The sequence below is a fragment of the Martes martes genome (genome assembly GCF_963455335.1).
Source record: "Martes martes genome assembly, chromosome: 16".
In the NCBI taxonomy this organism is placed as follows: domain Eukaryota; kingdom Metazoa; phylum Chordata; class Mammalia; order Carnivora; family Mustelidae; genus Martes; species Martes martes.
In genome coordinates this window covers 45,343,165-45,364,956 of record NC_137904.1, presented here as the reverse complement: position 1 = coordinate 45,364,956, position 21,792 = coordinate 45,343,165, and the positions used below count along the sequence as shown (strand labels likewise).

At 55.4% G+C, this 21,792-nt stretch overlaps 1 protein-coding gene across 2 annotated transcripts; it reads right to left on the bottom strand.

The window, feature by feature from the left end:
* Positions 1–1,073: 1,073 nt before the first annotated feature.
* On the bottom strand, positions 1,074–21,428 carry LOC308357490 (signal transducer and activator of transcription 5A). Of its 2 annotated transcripts, XM_080827073.1 has the most exons (19): positions 21,181–21,428; positions 20,203–20,340; positions 19,713–19,869; positions 18,470–18,559; positions 15,541–15,715; positions 10,974–11,104; positions 10,553–10,704; positions 9,958–10,113; positions 9,358–9,537; positions 7,787–7,874; positions 7,559–7,681; positions 7,102–7,194; positions 6,172–6,378; positions 5,494–5,588; positions 5,269–5,399; positions 4,659–4,814; positions 3,941–3,992; positions 3,495–3,602; positions 1,074–2,440 (listed from the first exon to the last, which is right to left on the bottom strand). In XM_080827073.1, exons 2-19 carry the CDS (start codon positions 20,328–20,330, stop codon positions 2,278–2,280), a joined length of 2,385 nt encoding a protein of 794 aa, XP_080683199.1. In that variant the 5' UTR covers positions 20,331–20,340; positions 21,181–21,428; the 3' UTR covers positions 1,074–2,277. The 2 variants fall into 2 exon arrangements, with proteins under 2 accessions (XP_080683199.1, XP_080683200.1); XM_080827074.1 differs by lacking the exons at positions 19,713–19,869; positions 20,203–20,340; positions 21,181–21,428 and adding an exon at positions 19,592–19,610.
* Positions 21,429–21,792: the final 364 nt, after the last annotated feature.

Sequence of the window (21,792 nt, the reverse complement as noted above, 5' to 3'; positions counted from 1 at the left end):
GTTAGCTGGCGGCCTCTAGGGAGGTCATACTCCTGCATAAAGGTCTCCATGGAGCCCTGCCTCCTTTCTCCCTCTCCTTCCCCCACTCCTCAGGCCTTAACAAGCTGCACCAACCTGTCTTGGGTCAGATAAGCGCTACCTAAGGGGGCTTGAGGTGAAGATAGTCCCGCCCTGCCCCAGGGCCTCCCCTCCCACAGTTGCTCCATTATCGCTTTCCCTTCCGTTCACTCCGTGGGGATGAACAGAAACACTTCACTGGCTGCCCGACCGGTGGTGATAATTCACAGACAGCAACGCACCCACTCGGCTGGCTCCCCACCCCCTCCCCGGGTGCCGAGCACCATGGAGACCGCGCCGCCAGCCCCTGCAGAGATGGAAGGGGAGATTAGCGTCTGCTCTCTCTGCCACCCCACCCCCGCCAGCCCTGTGCAGGCCCCTGCGCTGCCTGCCTCCCAGCTGCAAACCCCTCTTCCCTTTCTTTGAGCTCTGAGGAAACCTCATGGCTTCACAACCCGTACCCCCGCAAACACACAGGGCCCCAGTGACAGCCCCTGGACTGGCAGTGGGTCGGCACCAGAGGGTCCAAATGGGGAGACCGTCGTCCTTGCCCTGCTTCCCTACAGGGCCAGGTCACCAGGCTGGCTGTCCCTTTCAACAGGCTGGTGGCAGCGGGATGGTGCCACCTGCTGGTGTCCAAGAAGAGGCGGGGCAAGGAGGGACTAATGGTGAGGCTCTCTGCTGCACACCCCCCCCACAGTGCCCTCCCCCCAGCCCCAAGGACTTCAAGATTGCCTAAGCAGTAGCTGATTAGGAGAGGCCCAGACTCCTGGCCCCTGCCCCAGGATTCCTGCCTCTCCCCACCCCAAGGCCTCCAGCGCTAGTCATTTTGTCTTCTGAGGAGCACAGACTGCGTTCCAGGGCTAGTGGGCACCCCTAATCCACGGAAGAGGGAGCAGAGTGGTAGCTTTGGAAACATTACAGCATCAGCCACACGGGAGGGAAACAAGATGAGCCCCCCAGTGGGGGTCCCCGTTACCCAGATCTGCCCACCCAGGAGCCATGCCAGCAAATTTATGAAAAAAATACTTTATTTGAAAACACTGTTTACACAAATATGTGGCCTATGTACAAAGTACACAAGGATCCCTCTTCTGGTCCCCGCCTTCCCTCGGGATGTTTAAACCTCGGTCTCCGAACCTCTGCCACCAGCTGCCCCGGCTGTAGGTCACAGTGCCCCAGAGGGACGAGCACTCGACGCTGGGAGCAAGGCCTTCTCAGACCTCAGCGTTCTGCAGCTGTGATGAGGCTTGGTCCGGGTCCACCCGGCAGAGGGGAACAAGATCAGCTTTCACCCCTCACTCAGGATTCCACAGGCACTCAGCAAGTGGCTCTGCGGCAGTCTCTCACTGCAGGTTTTTTCCCCAAGAGGAGAGGGGGTTCAGCCCCGCAAGTCCCTGGCCCTCTGTTCACCCCACCGTGTCTTAGACCAGCTCCTGCCCCTCTCCCACCTATCCCAGGAGCAAGGTTGCAGAGCCTCCGGGAAAGAAAGCTGGGGCCTGATGGAGGGGAGGCAATCATGGAAAAAGATAGCAGGACTGGGCAACAGCACCACAGACACGAAGCACAGGTCCCCTGGCTGGAGCCTGGGAGGCCCGGAGGCCAAGCAGCTCTGACTTCAGAGCAGCTCTGACAGACTCGACTCCAGTGACTTGTTTCTGCTGCGTTAGGGTCATGCTCTAGATAAGCTCTTGAGGCACAAACAGTCTCCAGTCCATATGTCATTAGATAAAATACAAAATATTACTCAAAGCTGAAGCCCAGCCTCCCTCCCAAGAGAAAGAACCAATAGATTAACACACGTGCATGACAATGGACAGCACACCCTAAACGCACACGCACTCGCACACGTTTGGGAGCCAAAGCTGCTAACTCCGAGCATGACTTAAGCTCGGAGGCATTACGGAGCAGGAAAAGCCCCCCCGCAGGAACAGGGGACCTGCATCGCCTCGAGTACCTGCGACAGCAGCAAAAGCAGAGCCCATCCCACAACAGTCACAGGCCCGGCGGGCTCGAGGGGACCTCGATCAGAACAGCAAGCTGGTGGTTCCTGCCACCACATGCCCAGGAGGGCGAAGGCGAGGCAGGCACACCTCGTGCGTGCGCGCGCACACACGTGCACGCGCGGAGGCATCAGTATGCACAGCGACACTAAAATCCCCATTAACACGACCCCTTCACACTGTGTTGTTTCCAAAGAGACGCGTGGGATTCCAATGTTCATGAGAGCGAGCCTCGGGCCGAGGTGAAAAGACCAGCGGGCGGGGAGAGGCGGGGGTCCAGACCGTCCATCCGGCGGCGCAGGAGTTCCTCCACGTGCCGGGCCACGTCCATGGTCTCATCCAGGTCAAATTCTCCATCCTGGTCGAGGACGGCGTCAGGGCTGGGAGAGAGGGGGAGAGGGAGGTCAGAGGGAGCTGGCATGCCTTTGGCCCCCTCCCCATTCAGACCACAGTCTCATGGGAACAGGACTGGCTCTGGTGGGATCCCCACCCCCACCCCCGACCTCAAGCTGAAACCGTGTCATGGCTCATTGGCGGATAGATACTCAAGCTCTAGTCTCAACTCTCCCTGCCTCACTGAGGGGGATCAGAGTCCCTCTCCCCTGTCCCTGTCCTCCTCTGCAAAACAAGGTAGTTGGGCCAGTGAATCCTGCCCACTGAGACACTAGACCACTCAATCATGGGCTCCATTTGCGGAGCACCTGCAAGGGGCGGGGCCTTTAAACCACGTGACCCCCAGTCCTTAGCCTCCCGTTAAGGCCCGTATTTGCTCAAACTCCACAGAGGGGGAAACTGAGACTCGGCCAGGTCTGGAAACCCGCTCTGGGCCACCTGGCTGGCAAACGGATTCAGGACTGGAATTCCAGTCTTGGTGACTCTCAGGCCTACGGTCATCCCAGTGCAGCCTGTGCCTCCCAAGCACGCAGACACCCAGCTGGGGCCACCCACAGCTCAGCAGAGAATGAATTCTCTGGGACCTCCAGAGAGGAGCAAGTGATACCCCGTTCCCGTCCAACTCCTGACAACAACTGCCCCTTCCGTAGCTACCTTTACAACAGCCTCCCAGAGCTAAATGTGTAACCTGACTCAGTCCCGCCCCCCACCCCCACCCCTCCCATCCCATGTGGTAGCTGTTCTTGCCTCCCTTTTACAGAGGAAACTGAGCATCTGGGAGGCTCAATCATTTCCCCAAGGTCACACAGCTAGTTAGCACCAGAGCAAGGACCCTGCTACATGTAGCTTATGCTCTGCGTTTTTACTGGCTGATCTCCCTCTCTGCTCCTGCACACAGGGCCGGAGCCCTGCCTGGGTGGTCTCAAACCCACAGGAGCTCTGGGACCCTCCAGAGCCACATGCCCACCAGCCCTCTGGGGGCCCGGCCTGAGGCCAGGTGCCCAGTTCCTCCCCGCAGAGCCCCATCAGAACACAACCTACTTCTGGGGGTACATGTTATAATGAGCCGGGGGGCACACAGCTGGGGAGGGGGCCTGGTCCATGTAGGTGGCGCTGGCCCCGGCAGAGTCTGCAGACGCATTCACAAACCTGCAGGAGAAACACGGCAGAGTCTCAGCGGCCTCGGGGCAGCAGCTGACCTGGGGAGGGTTTGGGGGGGGGGCTTTTTACACCTTTTTGGGGGGCGTGGAAGGACAAAGTGCCCACTGGGCCTGGGACTCCAGCTGCGGGAGTGGGGCCCTGGGTCCTGGTCCCATTGAGACTAAGCCCAGTTCCCTCTCCAGGGCTAAGCCAGGTTTTAGGGGGGAAGGAAGGGCTGGGCCACGCAGGGCTGGTGAGTGGGCGGAGCAGGGCTGAGGGGTGAGGGGGGGGCTGGGGGAGAGAGAAAGGAGGCAGCAGGAGACCAGAGCCAGACCCTGGGTACTTACTCAGGGACCACTTGCTTGATCTGTGGCTTCACATATCCATCCACCGCTTTAGCTGCCGAGGGGGAGCGTGATGAGAACCAGCCTCCGGGAGCTCCCAGGTAGTGGAAGCCCACGGCGGGCAGTCTGCCTCCTACCCACATCACTGTGGGGCCTCAGTGGTGATGAGATTTCCCCAGACTCCTATAAACACCTGCCCGTGGACCCCGCCCAAGGGCCACCCGGACCCCTCACTCCAATCTCCTCCTTCCTCCTCCTTTCTTTTCTGGCCCTTTGCTCGCTCTCTCGTCACCCCACCCCTGCCAAGGAAGCAGAACCAATGCCAAGCAGCAAACCCAACAGTGGACCGGGGACAAGTTGAAGAGGAAAAACCTGTCCATTTTGCTTCCCATATTCAACTTGGGGGCAGGTTTGAGGGTGGGAGCCATGAGAGCAGCTGATTAAGATGGGAGTAGTGCATTATCTGTGGGTATCACTATCCTGGCCAGCTCTGCCTCTTCTTCCTCCAAGGGTGCAGAAGTGAGAATCCACCCAGCTTTCCACTTTGCAGAGAAGAAAGCTGGGTCAGAGGCCCTAAATCCCCTCTACGGGCTCCACACCAAGCCACCGACCAAGCCCATGGGGGACATGGCCCCGGGGCTCTTCCTGAGGAGTCCCTGCTGCCTTGCCCCAAGAGCTTTGCCCACAGGCTGCAGAAGGGCCCAGGAGTATCAGGACACACCGAGCACAGGGGTGTAGTACTTGGAGAAGACCTCGTCCTTGGGCCGGTCGGGAAATACGTAGATGAGATAGCTTAGGTCCCCTAGTCGGTCAGCCAGCGACCGGATGGAGAAGTCCCGCGTGGTGAATGGCTTCAGGTTCCACAGGTTGCGGTCAGCTGTGAAAAGGACGAGCTCATTCCCACCACCCACCACCCTCGGGAGAAGGGTCAGGGTTATAGGGTTTGAGATCTGGTGTGTGGAGACATCTGGGTTTTTACTAGTCTGCTCTGCAACCCTCCACCTTGTCTGGAACTCCTTGGCACAGGGTGAGCAAGTGACCATGGGAACATTCTATCCAGTGAACCAAGCAAGTAGACGCCAGTGACACTAGGTCGGGGCAGAGAAGGGAGAACTCAGAACCGCTGAAGGAGTCCCCCAGCGGCTCTGGAGGCCACAGGGCCAGTGATCTTAAGTTCTCCATGATTGAAAATGGTAGAAAGGGGATGTATTTCTGAGCAACAGTCTTCCCCTACTTTTGAGTTCAGTTCCAGTCTTTCCCCTGGGGAACCATCTAAGGATGCAGACCTGATGGGGAATGGGGAGCAAGGAAATGGGAACCAGGGCACTCACGAGAATCAAACTTCCAGGCAATGGTGATGCCCCCAATTTCAGAGTCGCTAAAGCGTAATAAAAAGGTCCCATCGGGCTTGTTGATGAGCAGGTCATGCGCCTGTTGCTTGTTCACAAAACCTAGGATGGCCCTGGGTGCATGGAGCATAGAGTGTCATTACCAGTCCAGCATCTCCTGTCCCCTGAGCCCATGGCCTCCCACTCCCAGAGCCCCCCATTCCTCACCCGTCATTCCAATGGGGCTTGTGATGCTTCTTCAGCACCTCCATGACCCCATCAAACCACTGCCAGAAGGTGTAGTTCCAGCCCGGCAAGTTCTCCTGAGAGTCCCCAGGAAACCCCAAGTCAGGGTTTGTGGCCCCGTCATCACAGGTGGCCCAGGAAACAGTCTGTGCCATCTTGTCCTCAGACAAACCCTCTCCCAATCCCTCACCCTACTCGCCCTGCACTCCAGTGGGCCATAAATGGACACAGCCCCCAACCTACAGCCTGGGGACGAGAGACTAAACCCACCTCTTGCCTCTCAGGCACAGGGGCAGGGATAGGAGGTGCCCAGAACTGTGCAAGCTGAGACCTCCAAAGTCATTTCTGCCCCAGTGGACAGAAGGGGAAACTGAGGCACAGAGAAAGGAAGGTCCTGGCCACTTAGTTTACCGACCTAGGGCAGGAACTCAAGGATCCAGACTCCCAGCCCCGGGTTCCTTCCACTGTCCTGCTCCGGCTCACAGAGCTCCGTGCAGTTTCCTGCTACCCCCGCCTCTGTTCCCTGGTGTATTAGCCCCCGTCTCTCCTGGTTGTAGGAGAGGGGGCTGCTGACCGAGGCCAGGAACGTGTCTGCGAGGTGGGGAAAGCCTGGCAGGGCACAGGTGGCCCCGGGCAGGCAGCTGGTGGCGGGTCCCTCACCCTGTTGAACTGGGACCAGGACACGGACATGCCATTATAGTCTTCAAGGTGGCTGCTGCTGCTGTTGAACAGTTTCTGGGCCAGGAACACGAGGTTCTCCTTGGTCAGGCCGCGGTTGCTCTGCACTTCGGCCTTGAATTTCATGTTGAGCGCCTCACACAGCTGCGGCCACAGCACTTTGTCAGGCACGGCGAATGGCACCCTGCCCTGAGGCGGAGGGAAGAGAAAGCAGACTGAGGGAGTAGGAAATATTTACACGCACGCGCACCTGTGCACACACCCACACACTCGGGCCCACAGACACCAAGAGACAAAGGAGACTGAGAAAGATCCAGAAAAGGAGATACAAACACAAGAAAAAGAAAGGCAGGGCGGTGGGCGCCTGGGTGGCTCAGTCAGTTGAGCATCTGCCTTCAGCTCAGGTCATGATCTCAGGGTCCTGGGATGGAGCCCTGCATTGGGCTCCCTGCTCAGTGTGGGACCTGCTTATCCCCACCCCCCATTTGTGCTTTCTCTCACACATGCGCTCTCAAATAAACAAAATCTTAAAAAAGAAAAGAAATGAAAAGAAACAAGAGAAAAGAAAAGGCAGGGCAGCAGCGGTGGGCATATGGCGATAGAGACCCAGACCAGGAGCCTGGGATAGAGATCAGGAACCCAAACCATAAGCAGAAGGAAGATCAGAGACCAGAGCCCAACAGCTAAGCTCACAGACCTAGGAAATCCCCCTCCTGAGACGCGGAACCCGGACGGAGCCTAAGGACATGCCATAGGCAACAAGCTCACGTGAGCTGTCCCTTACCGCACCTCAGCCCCGGTGGGGCCCTAAGGTTGACAGGGGACCACCCAGCAGGGCCCCAGGGGCTTGGGGCCGATCCAGGGAGACTCCAGGGCAGGGGGTGCTGAGATGGGGGTCCCATGAGGACTCACCGGCTCAGCAAAGGCGTTGTCCCACAGCACGGTGGCGGTTGCATTGTGGTCCTGGCTGCCATGAACGATGACAACCACGGGAAGGGACAGAGTCTACGGGAGTCAAAGGAACGAGTGTAGCAGGCACACGACCACACTGAGCCCTCATTCCTCACCCTTGATCCCACCCATGAAACCTCCCAATGAAACCAAAGCAAAACTAAACAAACAAACAAAAAAACCCACAACCTAGTTCTTCTTGGACCATTACTTAAGCTCTGTGGCTGGCACCAGATGAGAATACAGCAAGCACGCACCAGCAGAGTGAAAGCAGGTTTTCTGAGAGCCTCCTGGACTAAATGGGCCATGACCGTGTGAGCATTCAGAGCTCTCTGGCTTTCCCAAACCAGTCAGGTGGCCTCAGGGAAGTCTCCACCTTTCTGGGTGACCTGTGGGGGATGGGAGAGCGAGGCCTCACCTTCACCTGGAACACAAGCTCATTGCTGCCAACGCTGAACTGAGACTCAAACAGGACCGTGAATTTCTCCTCCGTCACAGACTCCGCGCCCCTCCGGTCAGCCCGCTTAATCCTCTTTAGTGACTGCAGCGGTGGAGGGCAGAGGGGACGAGGAGAAAGTGGCTGGTTACGGGGGGGACTCGGCCCCGGGTAGACAGGCCCCCTCAAGGGGTCAGGCCCTGGACTCACCATGTTCCTGAAGTGTGCGCTGAGGGTGCCGGTGGCCTGGTGATACTCCATCACACAGCAGTTGTTCAGGATCTCGCCACTGCACTCGCTGCGAAGGAGAGGTGACCCCCACGGCCACGTGGGCCCCAGGCCAGGGGGATGGCTCCGTGTGTGCCCTGGGCCCGGCGGTCACGCCGGAAAGCCCAGCCAGCAGACGCTGCCCCTCCCCCTTCCCCTTCGAGTGCTCCCCTCTGGGTGGCTCAGTTGGGTAAGTGGACAACCCTTGATTTGGGCTCAGGTTGTGATTGCAGGGTCCTGGGATCAAGCCCCGCATGGGGCTCCCTGCTCAGCGTGGAGTCTGCTTGTCCCTCACCCGTCTGGTCCTCCTTCTGCCCTCTCCCTGCTCGTGCTCTCTCTCTCCCTGTCTCAGGCCTGAGAGTAAAGCAAAGTCTTCAAGGGTGGGCTCTGGGTCTCTATCATTAGGTTAACAACTCGGCATTGAGACTGATGAGACTGATGTCAGGGCCTTCAGCTCGGACAGCTTCTGGTGCAGCTAAAATAATAACCATGACCACAGCCTACAAGGACACCAGGGTCAAACCCAGCTTGGCTCCCTGGCCTCTTGGGTTCCTCTCCCCTCGCTCAGGACAAGCAATCCATGCCGCCTTGTCTGTTTGCCGAACACACAAACTTGGTGCTACCTCAGGACTTGGGCACCCGCTCTTCCGGGTGCCCCGAACCCTCTTGTTTAGGTCTCAACTCAAACATCTCCTCAGAAAGGCCTTCTGTGGCCCCTCACGTGGTGAAATAACATCTATCTGGATGCCATGATGTCACTGTTTTCATTTTCTTTCTAGAGTCTATCGCTTTTTAACACTGCAGGATTACCACAAGCATAGAACTGTCTCCTTTCCCAGCCAACATGTAAGCTCTAAGAACATGAGAACCTCTCTGGCTTCTTTATCATCCTATTCCCAGATGCCACAGTAGGCTCTCAATACACACGACCCAGTCTCCCACTTCACTCATTCACTCCCTCATTCATTGCATCCTTTGTGCTGGCCTGCCCTGATCCCTGGATCCCACCCTGGGTTCTCCAGACACATTCGCCTTCCCTACACTCTCCTTTCGGATAAGGCCCATGTTTTCTGTCTGAAAGTCTCCCTCCCCCTCTCTCCACACGCTCCCCCTAGCTGCTCCCATTCATCCCATGTCCTGACACTGTCATTCTGCCCCGCCCCCAGCACGACCCACTTCCACGGTGCCTTCGGTCTCCCCTTGTGCACACTCCCCTTCTCATGACTGCTGCCAGCTCTGCTGGGCTGGGCGAAGACAGAGCCAAGTACGGTGTGGATTGTAGCTCTGTCCCAGGGATTAGCACAGGTACCTGAACAAGCCAGCAGTGCAATCCATGTTGACCTACTACGTGTCAAGAAGAACAACGTGTATCCCAGGACAGACAGAAAGAACTGGAGAGACACTGTACCATGGCTGTAGGGAGGGAGGTTGAGCTGCCTCCATCACCCAGAACCTTAGTTACAGAATAGACAGGAACTCCCAGTCCAGAACGTAGGGAGCAGAGAAACACGTACTTGCGGGTGTTCTCGTTCTTGAGCAGCGACTTGGCCTGCTGCTCGCTGATGATGGTGGCCTTCACCTGGGGGGGGTTCATGTGCACGTTCAGCTTCCCGCCCACCAGCAGGCGCACCGTCGCTGCAAACTTGGTCTGGGTCTTCAGGACCTGAGGGGGCTGCTTCTCAATGATGAACGTGCTGCGGGGACACAAGGGACCAGACCACACGTGATGTTGACTCAGGGGACAGGACCTGCCCACCGACGTGGGGAGGCTACCGGGGCTCGGCAGGCAAAGGAAGGGCACACAGCACAGCTCCTGTTCCCAGGGAGGACACCGAGAGTCAGAGGAGGTGGTGGGAGGGGAGGCAGTGACATGACTCAGCAGCTGGCCCAGGCTGGGGGGGACAAGGGTAGTCCACGGAGCGTCCACAACAGAGACTGGGCAAGGTCAACACCAAGCAGCCACTGCAACTGAGGACAGAGAGGGATGGGGGCCCAAGGCAAAAGAGACAAGGACTCCAATGAGAGACCTCCTACTGCAACCCCGGTGGGCAAAGCACACCGGCCGGCTCCACACCAACCATCCAGGGGCTGGGCGTACTGGAGGCAGCAATCACCTGGTCACCAGGGCTGAGATGATGTCTGTGATGGTGGCGTTGACCTCAGCCAGCATCTCCTCCACTGGGCCGGGGATGGGCAGCTGCTGGCAGAGGTGCTCAGCCCTGCGGATCTGCTGCCGGTTCTGCCAGATGATCTCGGCCAACTTCTCACACCTGCACGGGAGCCCCAGGCCACCGGGAGGACAATGGTGTCACCCCACGCCCCAGGCTCGAGGCCGAGAGGCCCCAGTCTGGGGAGGACACCCCAAGACCCAGCTCCTCCCTCATCCTGGAAGGTTCTGCACCTCAGCCGCCACTCCTGACCGCGGAGCAGAGTGCCCCCCGCCTTTCAGGGACACAGAGCTGCGTGGGACCAGCACCCCGGAACCGGTCCGCTCTGCCTGAGGCTCACTCTGCACACCCAGCCCTGCCCTCCTCCCCAGCACAGGGACTCCCTTCCTGGGCACATGGCACACGACGGGGGCCCCAAAGCCGGCATCAGGAGCCAGAACCCCCGGTGAACTAAGCCTTGCTGCGGCACAGAGAGAGCTGGCTGCCCAAGGAGACGCCAGAAGCAGCCCCCCTGCCCCCGGCCACCCCCAAACACCATTACCAGGACTGCAGCACATCCAGGCTGCCCTCCGGGGGCCCTCCGTTCCCGGCCAGCTGTTGCCGTCGCTTCCACTGGATCAACTCATCATCCAGAATGATGGTCTGCTGCTTCCGCAGCAGCTGCAGGGTCTTCTGGTGCTTCTCGGCCAGCTCCTGAAGGCAGGTGGGGACAGCAGGCCCTTCTGGGCTCCCACGGAACAGCCCTCCCTCGGGAGGCAGGGCTGGGGACCAGGCCCCGGGCACAGGCCCTCCCCTCTCCCAAACCCGCTCTGCCTCACATGCTCCCCACAGGAAAGAAGGTTCTGGCCTCCAGCTCTCCAGGGTCCTGCTCTGCTCCCGGCCCTAGCCCTCTCTCGGGCTCCCCGGACGGCCGGGGATGTGGGCCTCCGAGCTTGGGAGCAGAGGACGCAGACCGCACTTACCACGCGGTACTGCTGCAGCGTCTGGGCCTCATGCTGCAGCCAGGCCTCCAGGGACACCTGCTTCTGCTGGAGGGCCGTCTCCCGGCTCAGACGCTCCTGGGGACTCAGCTGGGCCAGCCCGGCAAACTGAGCTAGAAGAGGCGATGGGACACCCGCGACCATCATTTCCTGGCTTCCTGCAGGAAGCCCAGTAGAACACCAACACCTGTTCTGGAGGCAAGGCCCTGACGGTCTGCCCAACATCGGACCAATGGCAACCTGGGGCTCTAGCAGCCAAGGGAGCCAGACCTGAGCCGGCTCTGGGCCCTGGCCTCTCGACTTTGATCTCCCCTTTACGGACTGCGCAGATGGAAGCCTGGGGGCACAGCCCCCCGAGGCCTCCCTTCCCATCTTAGTCTACACAGCCGCCTGCCCAGACCTCCTCACGCCACACGGGGCTCCAGCGTGGAGCCTTGCTGCCTGGTTCGATGTGTGCCCTCACCATGGACTAACTGGGGAACCTCGGGCAAATCATTTCCCTCTTCTGGGCCTCAGTTCACCCATGTGCAAAATGGGAGAATCTTGGCCCCTGCCTCAGTGAGTCGACAGGGAATAAGTAAGTGATGATCCACCAAAGGCTCAAGGAACCTCCCAGCTCGCAGGCCCCGAAGGTGAGAGCTGGTCCTTCCTGGGCAGTGGCTTCCAGTGCAGGTTACAGGGTGCCAGAGACAAGCGGCTGCTCAGTCCCACCCCACACAGCAGGGCCCCCTCAGAGAAGCCCCCGCCCCACAGGCTCTGTCCCGCCCCTGGAGCAGCCTCTCCTCCGGAACAAGGGGTTTCTGTAGGTGCTGGCAGGGGCCTAACATGTTGGTTCGTCCTGGCTGGGTGACCATGAGCTCAGCGGACCAACCAGAAGGAGATGGAGAGGCACAGACAGGCACACACAGGGACAGAAGGAGAAGGTGGCGAGAGGGAGGGAATGTCCAGTGCCCACTGGCAGCGACACAGAAGCAGCAAGATTCTCTCAGGACAGGGAGGCAGCTTCTCTCCACGCTAGCGTGGGGCTCTCATCCATGGCACGAAGAGGGAGTCAGGGAGGCCTCCTTACCGTTTTACAAAAAATCTATTATGACACTTCAGACCCAGGGAAGGTAGAAAGAGTGATGCAAGGAACACCTGCGTACTGATAACCCAGCTGAAGAAACCACAGGGAAAGCCACCTGTACGTCCTTCCCTGCTTGCAAACCCATCCCGGCCTCCAAAGGTAACCACTGTCCTCCACGCTGGGATTATCACGGCCTGCCCAACGTCTTGCTGAGTATCCCAGTGTCCTCACTCGGGCTGAGACAAGGAGATGGGAGCATCAGCATGTCATGGTCGAGGGCCATGTCACACTGACCGAGGCCCTGCCTCGTGGACACACAAGCTGGGACAGACGAAAGGAACTCGAGACAGTCTGGGAAAGCCCTAGCACTGGAAGAGAACTGGAAATACGGTTCTGATCCCTCGTGGACACACAAGCTGGGACAGACGAAAGCAACTCAAGACAGCCCGGAGAAGCCCCAGCACTGGAAGAGAACTGGAAATACGGTTCTGATCCCATGACTGGGGACTGAGAGAGAAGACTACTGTCCAGCCGTGGCACACAGAGTAGTCTGAGGCCACCTCAGAAATCCTGCCACCCACAGGGGGTGCTGGTGATCCCCACACCTGGGTCCAACCTCCCTAAGCGAGTGACCCACTTAGGTCTCTCCTGGCACTCTGTGGAAGCTTCTGGGAGGGAGGTCAGGAGATGGGAGGCAATTCTCTGCTCCACTGGAGGGAGCTGAGCCTTCTCTTGCACAAACAGAGCAATAGTCTGCATTTCTGATGAGTCAACTTGATAAATGAGACTGAACTGACATTGCATGATGGGTAGAAACCCAAAGCAGAATCTAATGCAAACCCATAAATAGGAAACAGAAAACCCAAGAAGGGGACTGGAAGTACTATCAACCATCAAAGACTGGGGTTAGAACTGACAGCCTGGGGCAGAACGAGTGGCTTTTGCTCAGGTCATGATCTCAGGGTCCTGAGAGAGAGCCTTGCAACAGGCTCTGTGCTCAACCGGGAGTCTGCTTCTCCTCTTCTCCTTCTCCCCCTGCCCCAAACCCCACATGCTCTCTCTTTCTCTCTCTCTCTCTCTCTCAAATAAATAACTAAATAAATCTTAAAAAGAAATAAAACAGCATAACAGCATTCTAAAAAAAAATATCAAATAGATTTTTAAAAGGGAGGAATAGAGGAAAATGATTAAAAATTTAGGGAGAAAACAGAAAATAAACATTAAAGTGTAGATCTCAGTGCCACTGTATTAAATAGTATGTTAAATATTAGTGGACTAAACATCTCTATTAAAAGCAAAAACTGTCAGAATACTCATAAAAGCAAGACTCCACGATATGGTATCCACATTTGAAATTTAAAAAACATGTTATCAAGATGCCCTGTGGCTATAGAGAATAAGAAGGCTGAAGTAGACTTCAAAACAAAAGGTATTACCAGAGATCAAGAAGGGCATTTCATAGTTATTAAGGTATCAGTCAATCGGAAAGGTATTATAATCATAAACTTATATGCATCTAATAACAAAGCTTCAAAATACACAAAGAAAATATTTACAGAGATAACTAGAGAAGTGGACAATTCCACAATATAATAGGACATTTTGATCCTTCTCTTTCACCACCTGATAGAACAATTAGGCAAAAAAAAAAAAGAAAGAAAGAAAGAAAGAAAGAAATCAATAAAGACCGAGATCACAGTGCTTCTCAAAGTGTGGACCAGGGATCTCTTGAGGGTTCCCAAGAACTCTACTGGCAGCCTACAAAGCCAAAACTGTTTTTATAAGGTCAGAAGACCTTACTTGCCTTTTTCTCTTTCGATCTCTTATAGGAATACAGTGACATTTTCTAAAGGCTTCAAGATATGTGATATTACAATAGATTGAAAGCAAGACCCAGGGCGCCTGGGTGGCTCAGTGGGTTGGGCCTCTGCCTTCGGCTCGGGTTATGATCCCAGGGTCCTGGGATCAAGCCCCGCATCAGGCTCTCTGCTCCGTGGGGAGCCTGCTTCCCCCACCCACCCTGGCCTGCCTTTCTGCCTACTTGTGATCTCTGTCAAATAAATAAATAAAATCTTTAAAAAAAAAGAAAGCAAGACCTAGCTATCTTCTATTAAGCCTCACATTAAAGAGATGTGTAAAAATCTAAAGCAATGCTTCTTGCTAAACTTTGTTTTGGAAAATACAGACATTGGTTTGGGTGACTTTTTTAGTAAAACTTTCTTATATTAACATTATTTAACTTAAAATTGCTACTTTTAAATGAAACAATGGTGAGACATACACTCTTTTGAAGTCCACAAGATACATTCACCAAGATAGAGCATACACTGGGCCATAAAACATGTCTCAATAAATTTAAAAGAATTGAGATCATTTAGAGTATGTTCTCTGACAATGGTGGAATTCAATAATAAAATGCAAACCAAATCAATAACGATATGACATGTAGGGGAAAAAACCCAAATACTTGGAAATTAAACAACATACTTCTAAATAATGTGTGGACAAAATAATTATTCAGAAAAGAAATATTTCAGAACTGAATAATAATGAATACACAGCATCGTTAAAATCATGAAATGCAGCTAAAGCGTTGCTCGGAGGGAAATTTAAAGCTCTGAATATATGTATCAGAAAAGAAGAAAGGTCTAAAGGCAACGACCTACGGTTTTACCTTAAGAAGCCAGAGAAAGAAGAGCAAAAGGAAAGGCAGCTTGACAATTCCTATTCTCAAGAGGATAGGATGAAACAGCTCTGGGGTCAGTCTGGAGTTGGGGGACGGGATGATGGGCCAGGTCTCAAGACTCCTCAAATCGTACTGGGAGTTAATCTGCTCTGAGTTAAATTTTCTTTCCCCACGCACTTATCACAATAGCCGCTGGTGAACTACAGACCTAGGAGACAGGACGATGTTCCACTGTCACCTCCGCTTCCCAGTTCCATCTCCTGTCGGGGAGGCTCAAGAAGGGGCCTTTCTGGAGTCCCACCTCTCCCCAACCTGGTTCAACCAGAAGACTCCCCACCTAAGTCCTCCCTCTGAGTGGGGAGCACTTTGTCCGTGTTCATCCAGTCACTGAGATACTCAACAATCAGGGAGAGAATACTGTTTAGTAAAGTACTGGGATTTTATGATATTATCTCTAGTTGAGATCTCGTTCTGCAACTTATAAGCAATCCAGGCCACATTACTAGAACAGAACCATCTACAAAATAGGAATAATACAGCTAACCTACTTCTTGGGACTATTGTAAAGTCTGGATTGAAAAATGCATGCATGCAAAAGAAAAGAAAAATGCATGCAAAGGGCTGAGCTTGGGGTCTGGCCCATAGCAGGGGCTCAGTAAGAACTATTACTTCTCCAAAGCTTTGGGTAAGGCTCTGTGGAGATAGACACGGACACAGCCCCAGCCCTGCAGGAGCACACAGAGTGGTCCTCACCCCTGGCCTCGTGACACACACCGCCCCGGCCGTGCAGGCCTTACCCTGGATCCGCAGGCTCTCCTGGTACTGGATGATGAAGTACTCCTGGGTCTGCTGCAGCTTCTTCAGTTCATTCTCTGTGTCCTGTGTGACCAGCCGTAGCTCCTCAAACGTCTGGTTGATCTGGAGGTGTTTCTGGGACATGGCGTCAACCAGGATCCCAGCTGGAGAACTCCCCTGGGGACATAGCAGGGGGAGAGTGCAGGCAGCACGGGTTGGAACTGGTATGGAGTTGGAAAGGAGGGAGGAAACAGGGGACCTGGCACATTATGGCAACTTCATAAAGGACAGGGGAAACTTCTGTTGTAGCTCTGGCCTCCACCAGAGTCACCCAAACAGGGTCCACCTAAGCCCTCTCTGGAGAGAGTAGAACTCAGCACATCCAGGAGTTATCTGGGTTTGCAGACTAATGATGGTGACCCCTCGTTCCACATTCGTTCACCGACCCGATGCCATGGACCGTGTGAGGTGCTGGAGACACAGCAGGGAACAAGGCTGTGTGAACGCACATCATCTGTGTCCTCACTCAAGACCTTCTTGTAACTGGGGGAAGTTACAGGGGAGGTATTAGTAAGGCCATTTAAGTGACCTGGTTTGATCTACTACCACAGCTGGCTGAGAGGAGACGAAATGATCAGGGCCTGTTCAGTAAACTGTTCTCAGAATAAAATCCAAACTCCTTCCCATAGCCTCCACTGCTCTAGCAGAGAGTTTCTGACTACCTCCACCACTCCCCAGCATGACTGCTGCCCAAGCGCACCAGGTACTTTCCATTCCTTGAATACACAAACATGTTCCTGCCTCAGGGCCTTTGCACTTGTTGTTCCTTCTCTCTGGAACATTCTAACACCAAATCTTCCTAAGGCTGGCATTTCAACTGGCACCTTTCCAGATTGGCTTTCTCTGATGGGCCAATTTCAAATAGCAACACCCTTATCTGAAAGTGTCTTATTCCTTTATGCTTTTATTTCTATCTTGTCTGCCTTCACGCACTAGGATATAAGCTCTCAAGTGCTAGAACCTTGTCTGTCTTGTATGCCACAAATTCCCCAAAGGGTAGCACATCAGAGGTTTTCAAGAACAGCCTGATGGTTTGGAGAAGGAACGATTTTCTTCGTGACCATGACAACACATATGCTGTAGACATGTATTTCTTTTCTTTTCTTTTTTTTTTAGACATGTATTTCTTCTTTTTTTATTTTAAAGATTTTAATTATTTACTTGACAGAGATCACAAGTAGGCAGCGAGGCAGGCAGAGAGAGAGAGAGGAGGAAGCAGGCTCCCCGCTGAGCAGAGAGCCCAACGCGGGGCTCGATCCCAGGACCCTAGGATCATGACACGAGCCGAAGGCAGAGGCTTTAACCCACTGAGCCACCCAGGCGCCCCTAGACATGCATTTCTTAATTGGAGTGGAATTCATTTGTATGTTTACAGATAGTTCTGTGGTGGCAACAAGTCAAGGGCTACAACAGTTTTCCCAGAAGACTCTTTGTGACCTGGCTTCTGCCTCCTCTCTGGCTTTACCTACTGGGGCTCCCCAAGTGGCTCCCTTCTCCCCAACATCACTGACCCTTTGCAAGTCTTCAGATGTGTTCAGATGGTTCCTGCCTTCCTGCCCACACATATAATACTCCTGTTACTTTTGTTCATCTTTCCTTCTTCTTCCCCTTTTCCCCTTTTTAAGACACTCCTGTCCTCAAGACATCCCCCTGCCAGGCTGCCCTAGTCTGAGTTGGGTACTTTTTCCATATATGCCCCCTTAGTACCCAGCTCACCCCTACTCACCCCTAGAGAATCTATCATTGCTTAAATCCCTTTTAGGTAGGGGCCAGGCTTTTGTCTGTTTCTCCAGTCCTAGCCCAGTGTCAGACACCACAGGACCTCCATACATGTTAACTGAATGAACTGTAAAATTCCTGAAATCAGCATCCACTGCAATAAATAAATATGCTCCGGGCACTATTCTGTGGTCTTTACCCATGTGTGGCCACTTTATGAAATTCATCTTGCGGGGTGCCTGGGTGGCTCAGTGGGTTAAGGCCTCTGCCTTTGGCTCAGGTCATGATCCCAGGGTCCTGGGATCAAGCCCCACATTGGGCTCTCTGCTCAGCAGGGAGCCTGCTTCCCCCTCTCTCTGTCTGCCTCTCTGCCTACTTGTGATCTCTGTCTGTCAAATAAACAAATAAAATCTTAAAAAAAAAAAGAAAGAAATTCATCTTGCTTTACTCTAGATAAGATAATATTTGTCCCATCGTTCAAGCAGATGTTCAATGCCTTCATGATTAGAGAGCTTGGGGGATGAGTCCCTTTCTGCCTCTCTGGACCTCACCTCTTGGAGCTTACCAGGGTTCTCTTCCAAACCAGACCTCAGCTCCACCTCCCCTCACAGACACCACCAGAGAACATTTCTTCTTTCAACCCTAGCACCATTTATTAAACGACAAATACTTCTTCTCCCTGGTGGCCTGTGATCCCATGTCTAACGCGGGTTGAATTTGCAAGGGGTGTGTGTGTGTGTGTGTGTGTGTGTGTGTGTGCGCACGCGCTCCTGTGTAGGGCTTCCTTTTCTGTTTCATTAATCTGTTTGTCTATCCGTGGCCCACACAGTATCTCATTTAACCCTGACACTAACTCTATAAGGAAGATACTGTTACTAGCCCCATTTACAACTGAAAAAACAGAGGCTCAGTGAGGTTAAGTAACTTGTTCAAGTCACACAGCTAGTAAGTGATTGGGGGGGGGGGGGCTGAAGCCAGGGCCTGAAGAGAAGGTACAGGGACTGTAACTACCATGTGCTGTTGCTTCTCACACTTGCCCATGTCCCTTATCTCCTTGGCGCTCTCTTGCCAGCATTTACAGAATACAGTTTTGTCTGCAGAAAAAGGTGTGTGGAAGGATAGCTCCTCTCCCCACACCCACAGGACACTCACATTGTTGGCTTCTCGCACCAGCCTCTGTTCATTGTACAGAATATGTCGGATGCAGCGGACCAGCTCCATGGGACAGTGGTCGTACGTGTTCTGAAAGAATCCAACAGCAGTTACAATTGGCCTCCTGACGTTCCCATCATGCCCCCCCACTTCCTCTCCTCTAGCCTCTGCCTCAGCTTTCCTCAAGAAACCTCAGGAACTGTCACCAGACACCTCTATCCCTCCTTGACTCAATTCCCCTCTACCCAGATCTTCATATCTGGTTTGCAGTGCATTAGAAACCCAGTTTCCAAAGTTTCCAAAGCTCCTCCAATCTACTTTGTCTCCTTTGACTTTCAGAGCACAGATACCCTGAAGTCCGCAGAAACTATTATCCCCATTTTGCAGGTGAGAAAACTGATGCTCAGAAAGGTTAAGTACTTGTCCAGAAGCAAACAAGTGAGCAGATGACTCAAGACTTGGAAAATCCAATGCCAAGGCCAAGGTACTTTCTACTGTTGCCCTGGCCTTAGGTTCCTATTTTGCCTTCCTCTTCCTCCCAGCTTTCTCCTGTTTCCTCCCTCTTCTGTGATGGACTTTTTATTTCCCTGGCACCCTGCTGCTTGTATTTAAGAAGGGTTCTGTGAGGAATACAAGTAAGTCCAATAAATGCTTGACTGTGATTACCACCCACACCCCTTTCCTGCTTCCACAAAAACTTCCTTTCTCCCCTATACTATCCCTGTTACCTCCCCTACCCCCCACAGAGAAGGAGAAGGCACAACTGTACAACTACATCCTTCATTCAATGCTCTTCTATCCAGCTCTTGCCTCCAGGGCAATTCTGCTCCGTGCCCACCTGACTTCAGCAGTTCTCCCACCTTTAAAAGAGTCCTAGGAGGGATGTCTGCTTGCCTCATTCCTCATTTCTAGAAGCTTTCAGTCTTCTTTTGTCAAACAAAGGACTCTTGACTCAACCTACCTCCATCCCTTTTGCTTGATCTGTTTCAAATGCCACTTCACCCAACTCCCTTCTGTTGGGGACAAACACGCCCCACCCTTCGCTTTGTAGCATGCTCAAGGAATCTGACAGGTCTGATTTAGAAAGAGGGGGTGGGGGAAATTGAAGAGCAGAAAAGTTACCGATCAGCTCAGGGTCACACGGTGAGTCAGTGACCAGGCCAGGAAAAAACCCAGGGGTTCTGTTGCTGGAAAGAAAAGGCAGACACTGCTTTCCTGCAGATGAGCCCGTGTTCACACCCACCTGGAGCTGCGTAGCATAGTGCCCCAGCTTGATCTTCAGTAAGAACCCATCCTCCCCGACTTGGTGCTCCGCCTTCTTCTGCAGCTCCTGCACCAGGCCCTCCAGGAGCTGGGTGGCCTGGGCTTGGTCCTGGGGATTCTCTGGGTCGATGGCATCCCTTGGGGCAGGGCAGGGGAGAGAAGACTACCATGGCGTCTCCTTGGGCAAGGAGGTCAGGCACCAAGAGGGAGTCGGAAATCCCAGGCTCCAGACTAAGGGCACTCCAGAGCCTACAAGACTTGTTCTGGGCAACTCCACAAGCATGACGGTCTAGAAACACCCCCTCCCTTCCCAAGGTCCCATTTCCCTGTTCCCCTTTCCCAGGGACACCACCCCTTCTGCAGGAGGGGCAGAAAGGGCTAGAATCACACCAAAACACAAAGAGAAGCGCTAAAGGTCAAAGGGCCTGTGGTAGGCCCCCGCAGATGATGGCCCAGGGCAGGGGACTTACCATGGCTGGCTCTCAATCCACTGGGCCAAGTAGTGCCGAACCTCGATGGGGAAGTGCTGCCCGTACAGCACCTGCATCTGGCGCAGCGCATCTCCCTGCAGCTGCTGGGCTTGGATCCAGCCCGCCATGTCCGTTCACCTAGGGCGAGCGGAGGGCTGCAAAGGCTTCTCCTCGACAGGAGCGACAGGAGCGAGGGCTGCGCCCGCCTCTGGCCCTGCCATGCCCACCCGTCCCTGGACCGCGGTCAGGCCAGGCTCCTCCCCTCCCACAGACACACTTTCCTGTGCGGGAAGAAAGGCCATGAGGAGGGGAAGGCCGCCCTGCCCTCCAACAAGGAACCCGCTAAGGCTTGGGGAGGGGCTCTCGAAAGTCAGGTGCCCTCCCCCTCTTCCTCTCCCCTTGCCCCACCGGGGCTTCCCCGGAGGGGGGTGACAGCTAGAAAACTGAAAGAGAAACTTGACGCGGAGGCCCACAGGCCCTCTAGGGAGGGCTGCAAGAACCGCCCCCCCCACCCCGGTCCCCCGCCCAGCCCGGAGCCCCGAGTCCCAATTTCTGGGCGGGGGGGTGGAGGTTTATTCCAGCCCAAATTTAGGGCACCGACGGCTCCCACGGAACGGCTCGGTCCCCGCCGGCACGTGGCTGGGGGGGTTGAGGAGGGAGTGCTGGGGAGACAGAGGCTGCCTCTTCCGAGGCTCCCCCCGCCCCAGCAAGACCCCCACGGTCTCCTACTGTCCGGCCCGACAGCGCCCCCTGCTCCCCGCGGGCGGGGACGGCGCCCACCCTCGGCTCCCTCCCCGCGTCCGCGTCCAGTGTCCCGCGCCCCGCGCCCCGCGCCCCGCGCAGAAGCCAAAGCTCCCTCTCCGTCCCGCACACCCGTCCGCGCCGGCCGTCGGGCTCCGAGTCCCGGGGCGCTCGAGGTGGGAGTTGAGTGCCCCATCTCCGCGCGCGCCGCTCGGGACGCGCTGCCGGGCCACCCACCTGGTGGCGCCGAGCCGTCCGGCGACGGGGCCGGCTGTCCGCCCCGCGGCTCTCGCTCCGGGCCTGGGCTCCGGCGGCGGCGGCGGCGGCTGTTACTACAGGAAGGAGCAGAGAGCAGCGATTTCCTCCTCGAAGGTCAGCTGCCTCCGATAGACCATACACAGCGCGCGAGCTCTCGCCAACACCCCTCCCAGCCTCTGTCGCTCCCTCCCTGCCTCCGCCCTCGGTCGCTGGCTCCCCCCGTGAGTGCGCAGCGGCGGCCGCGGCCGGGCCCCTAGCGGCGAGGCTGGGCGGCGCCGCGCGTGGGGGCTGCCCCGACGGCGGGGTCCCCTGGGAGTCCCAGGCAGCCCTCGCCCGCGAGCCGCGGACCGGCTGGCAGCAGGCGCTGGAGTGGCCGGGGCGGGGGGGTGGGTATGGGGGGGAGAGCCGGGAAACCCCGGCCTCTGGAAATCCCAAACCAAGGCCTCAGTTTTCTCACCTGTAAAAAGGGAGGAGGGGAGGGTTGGACTAGCTGGAGATGACTTCCAGCTCTGCGTTTGTCATCCTTTGAGTGTCTAGATTAAAAAAGTAAATGTAAATGTGTGTGTGTGTGTGTGTGTTTCTGTGGGTTGG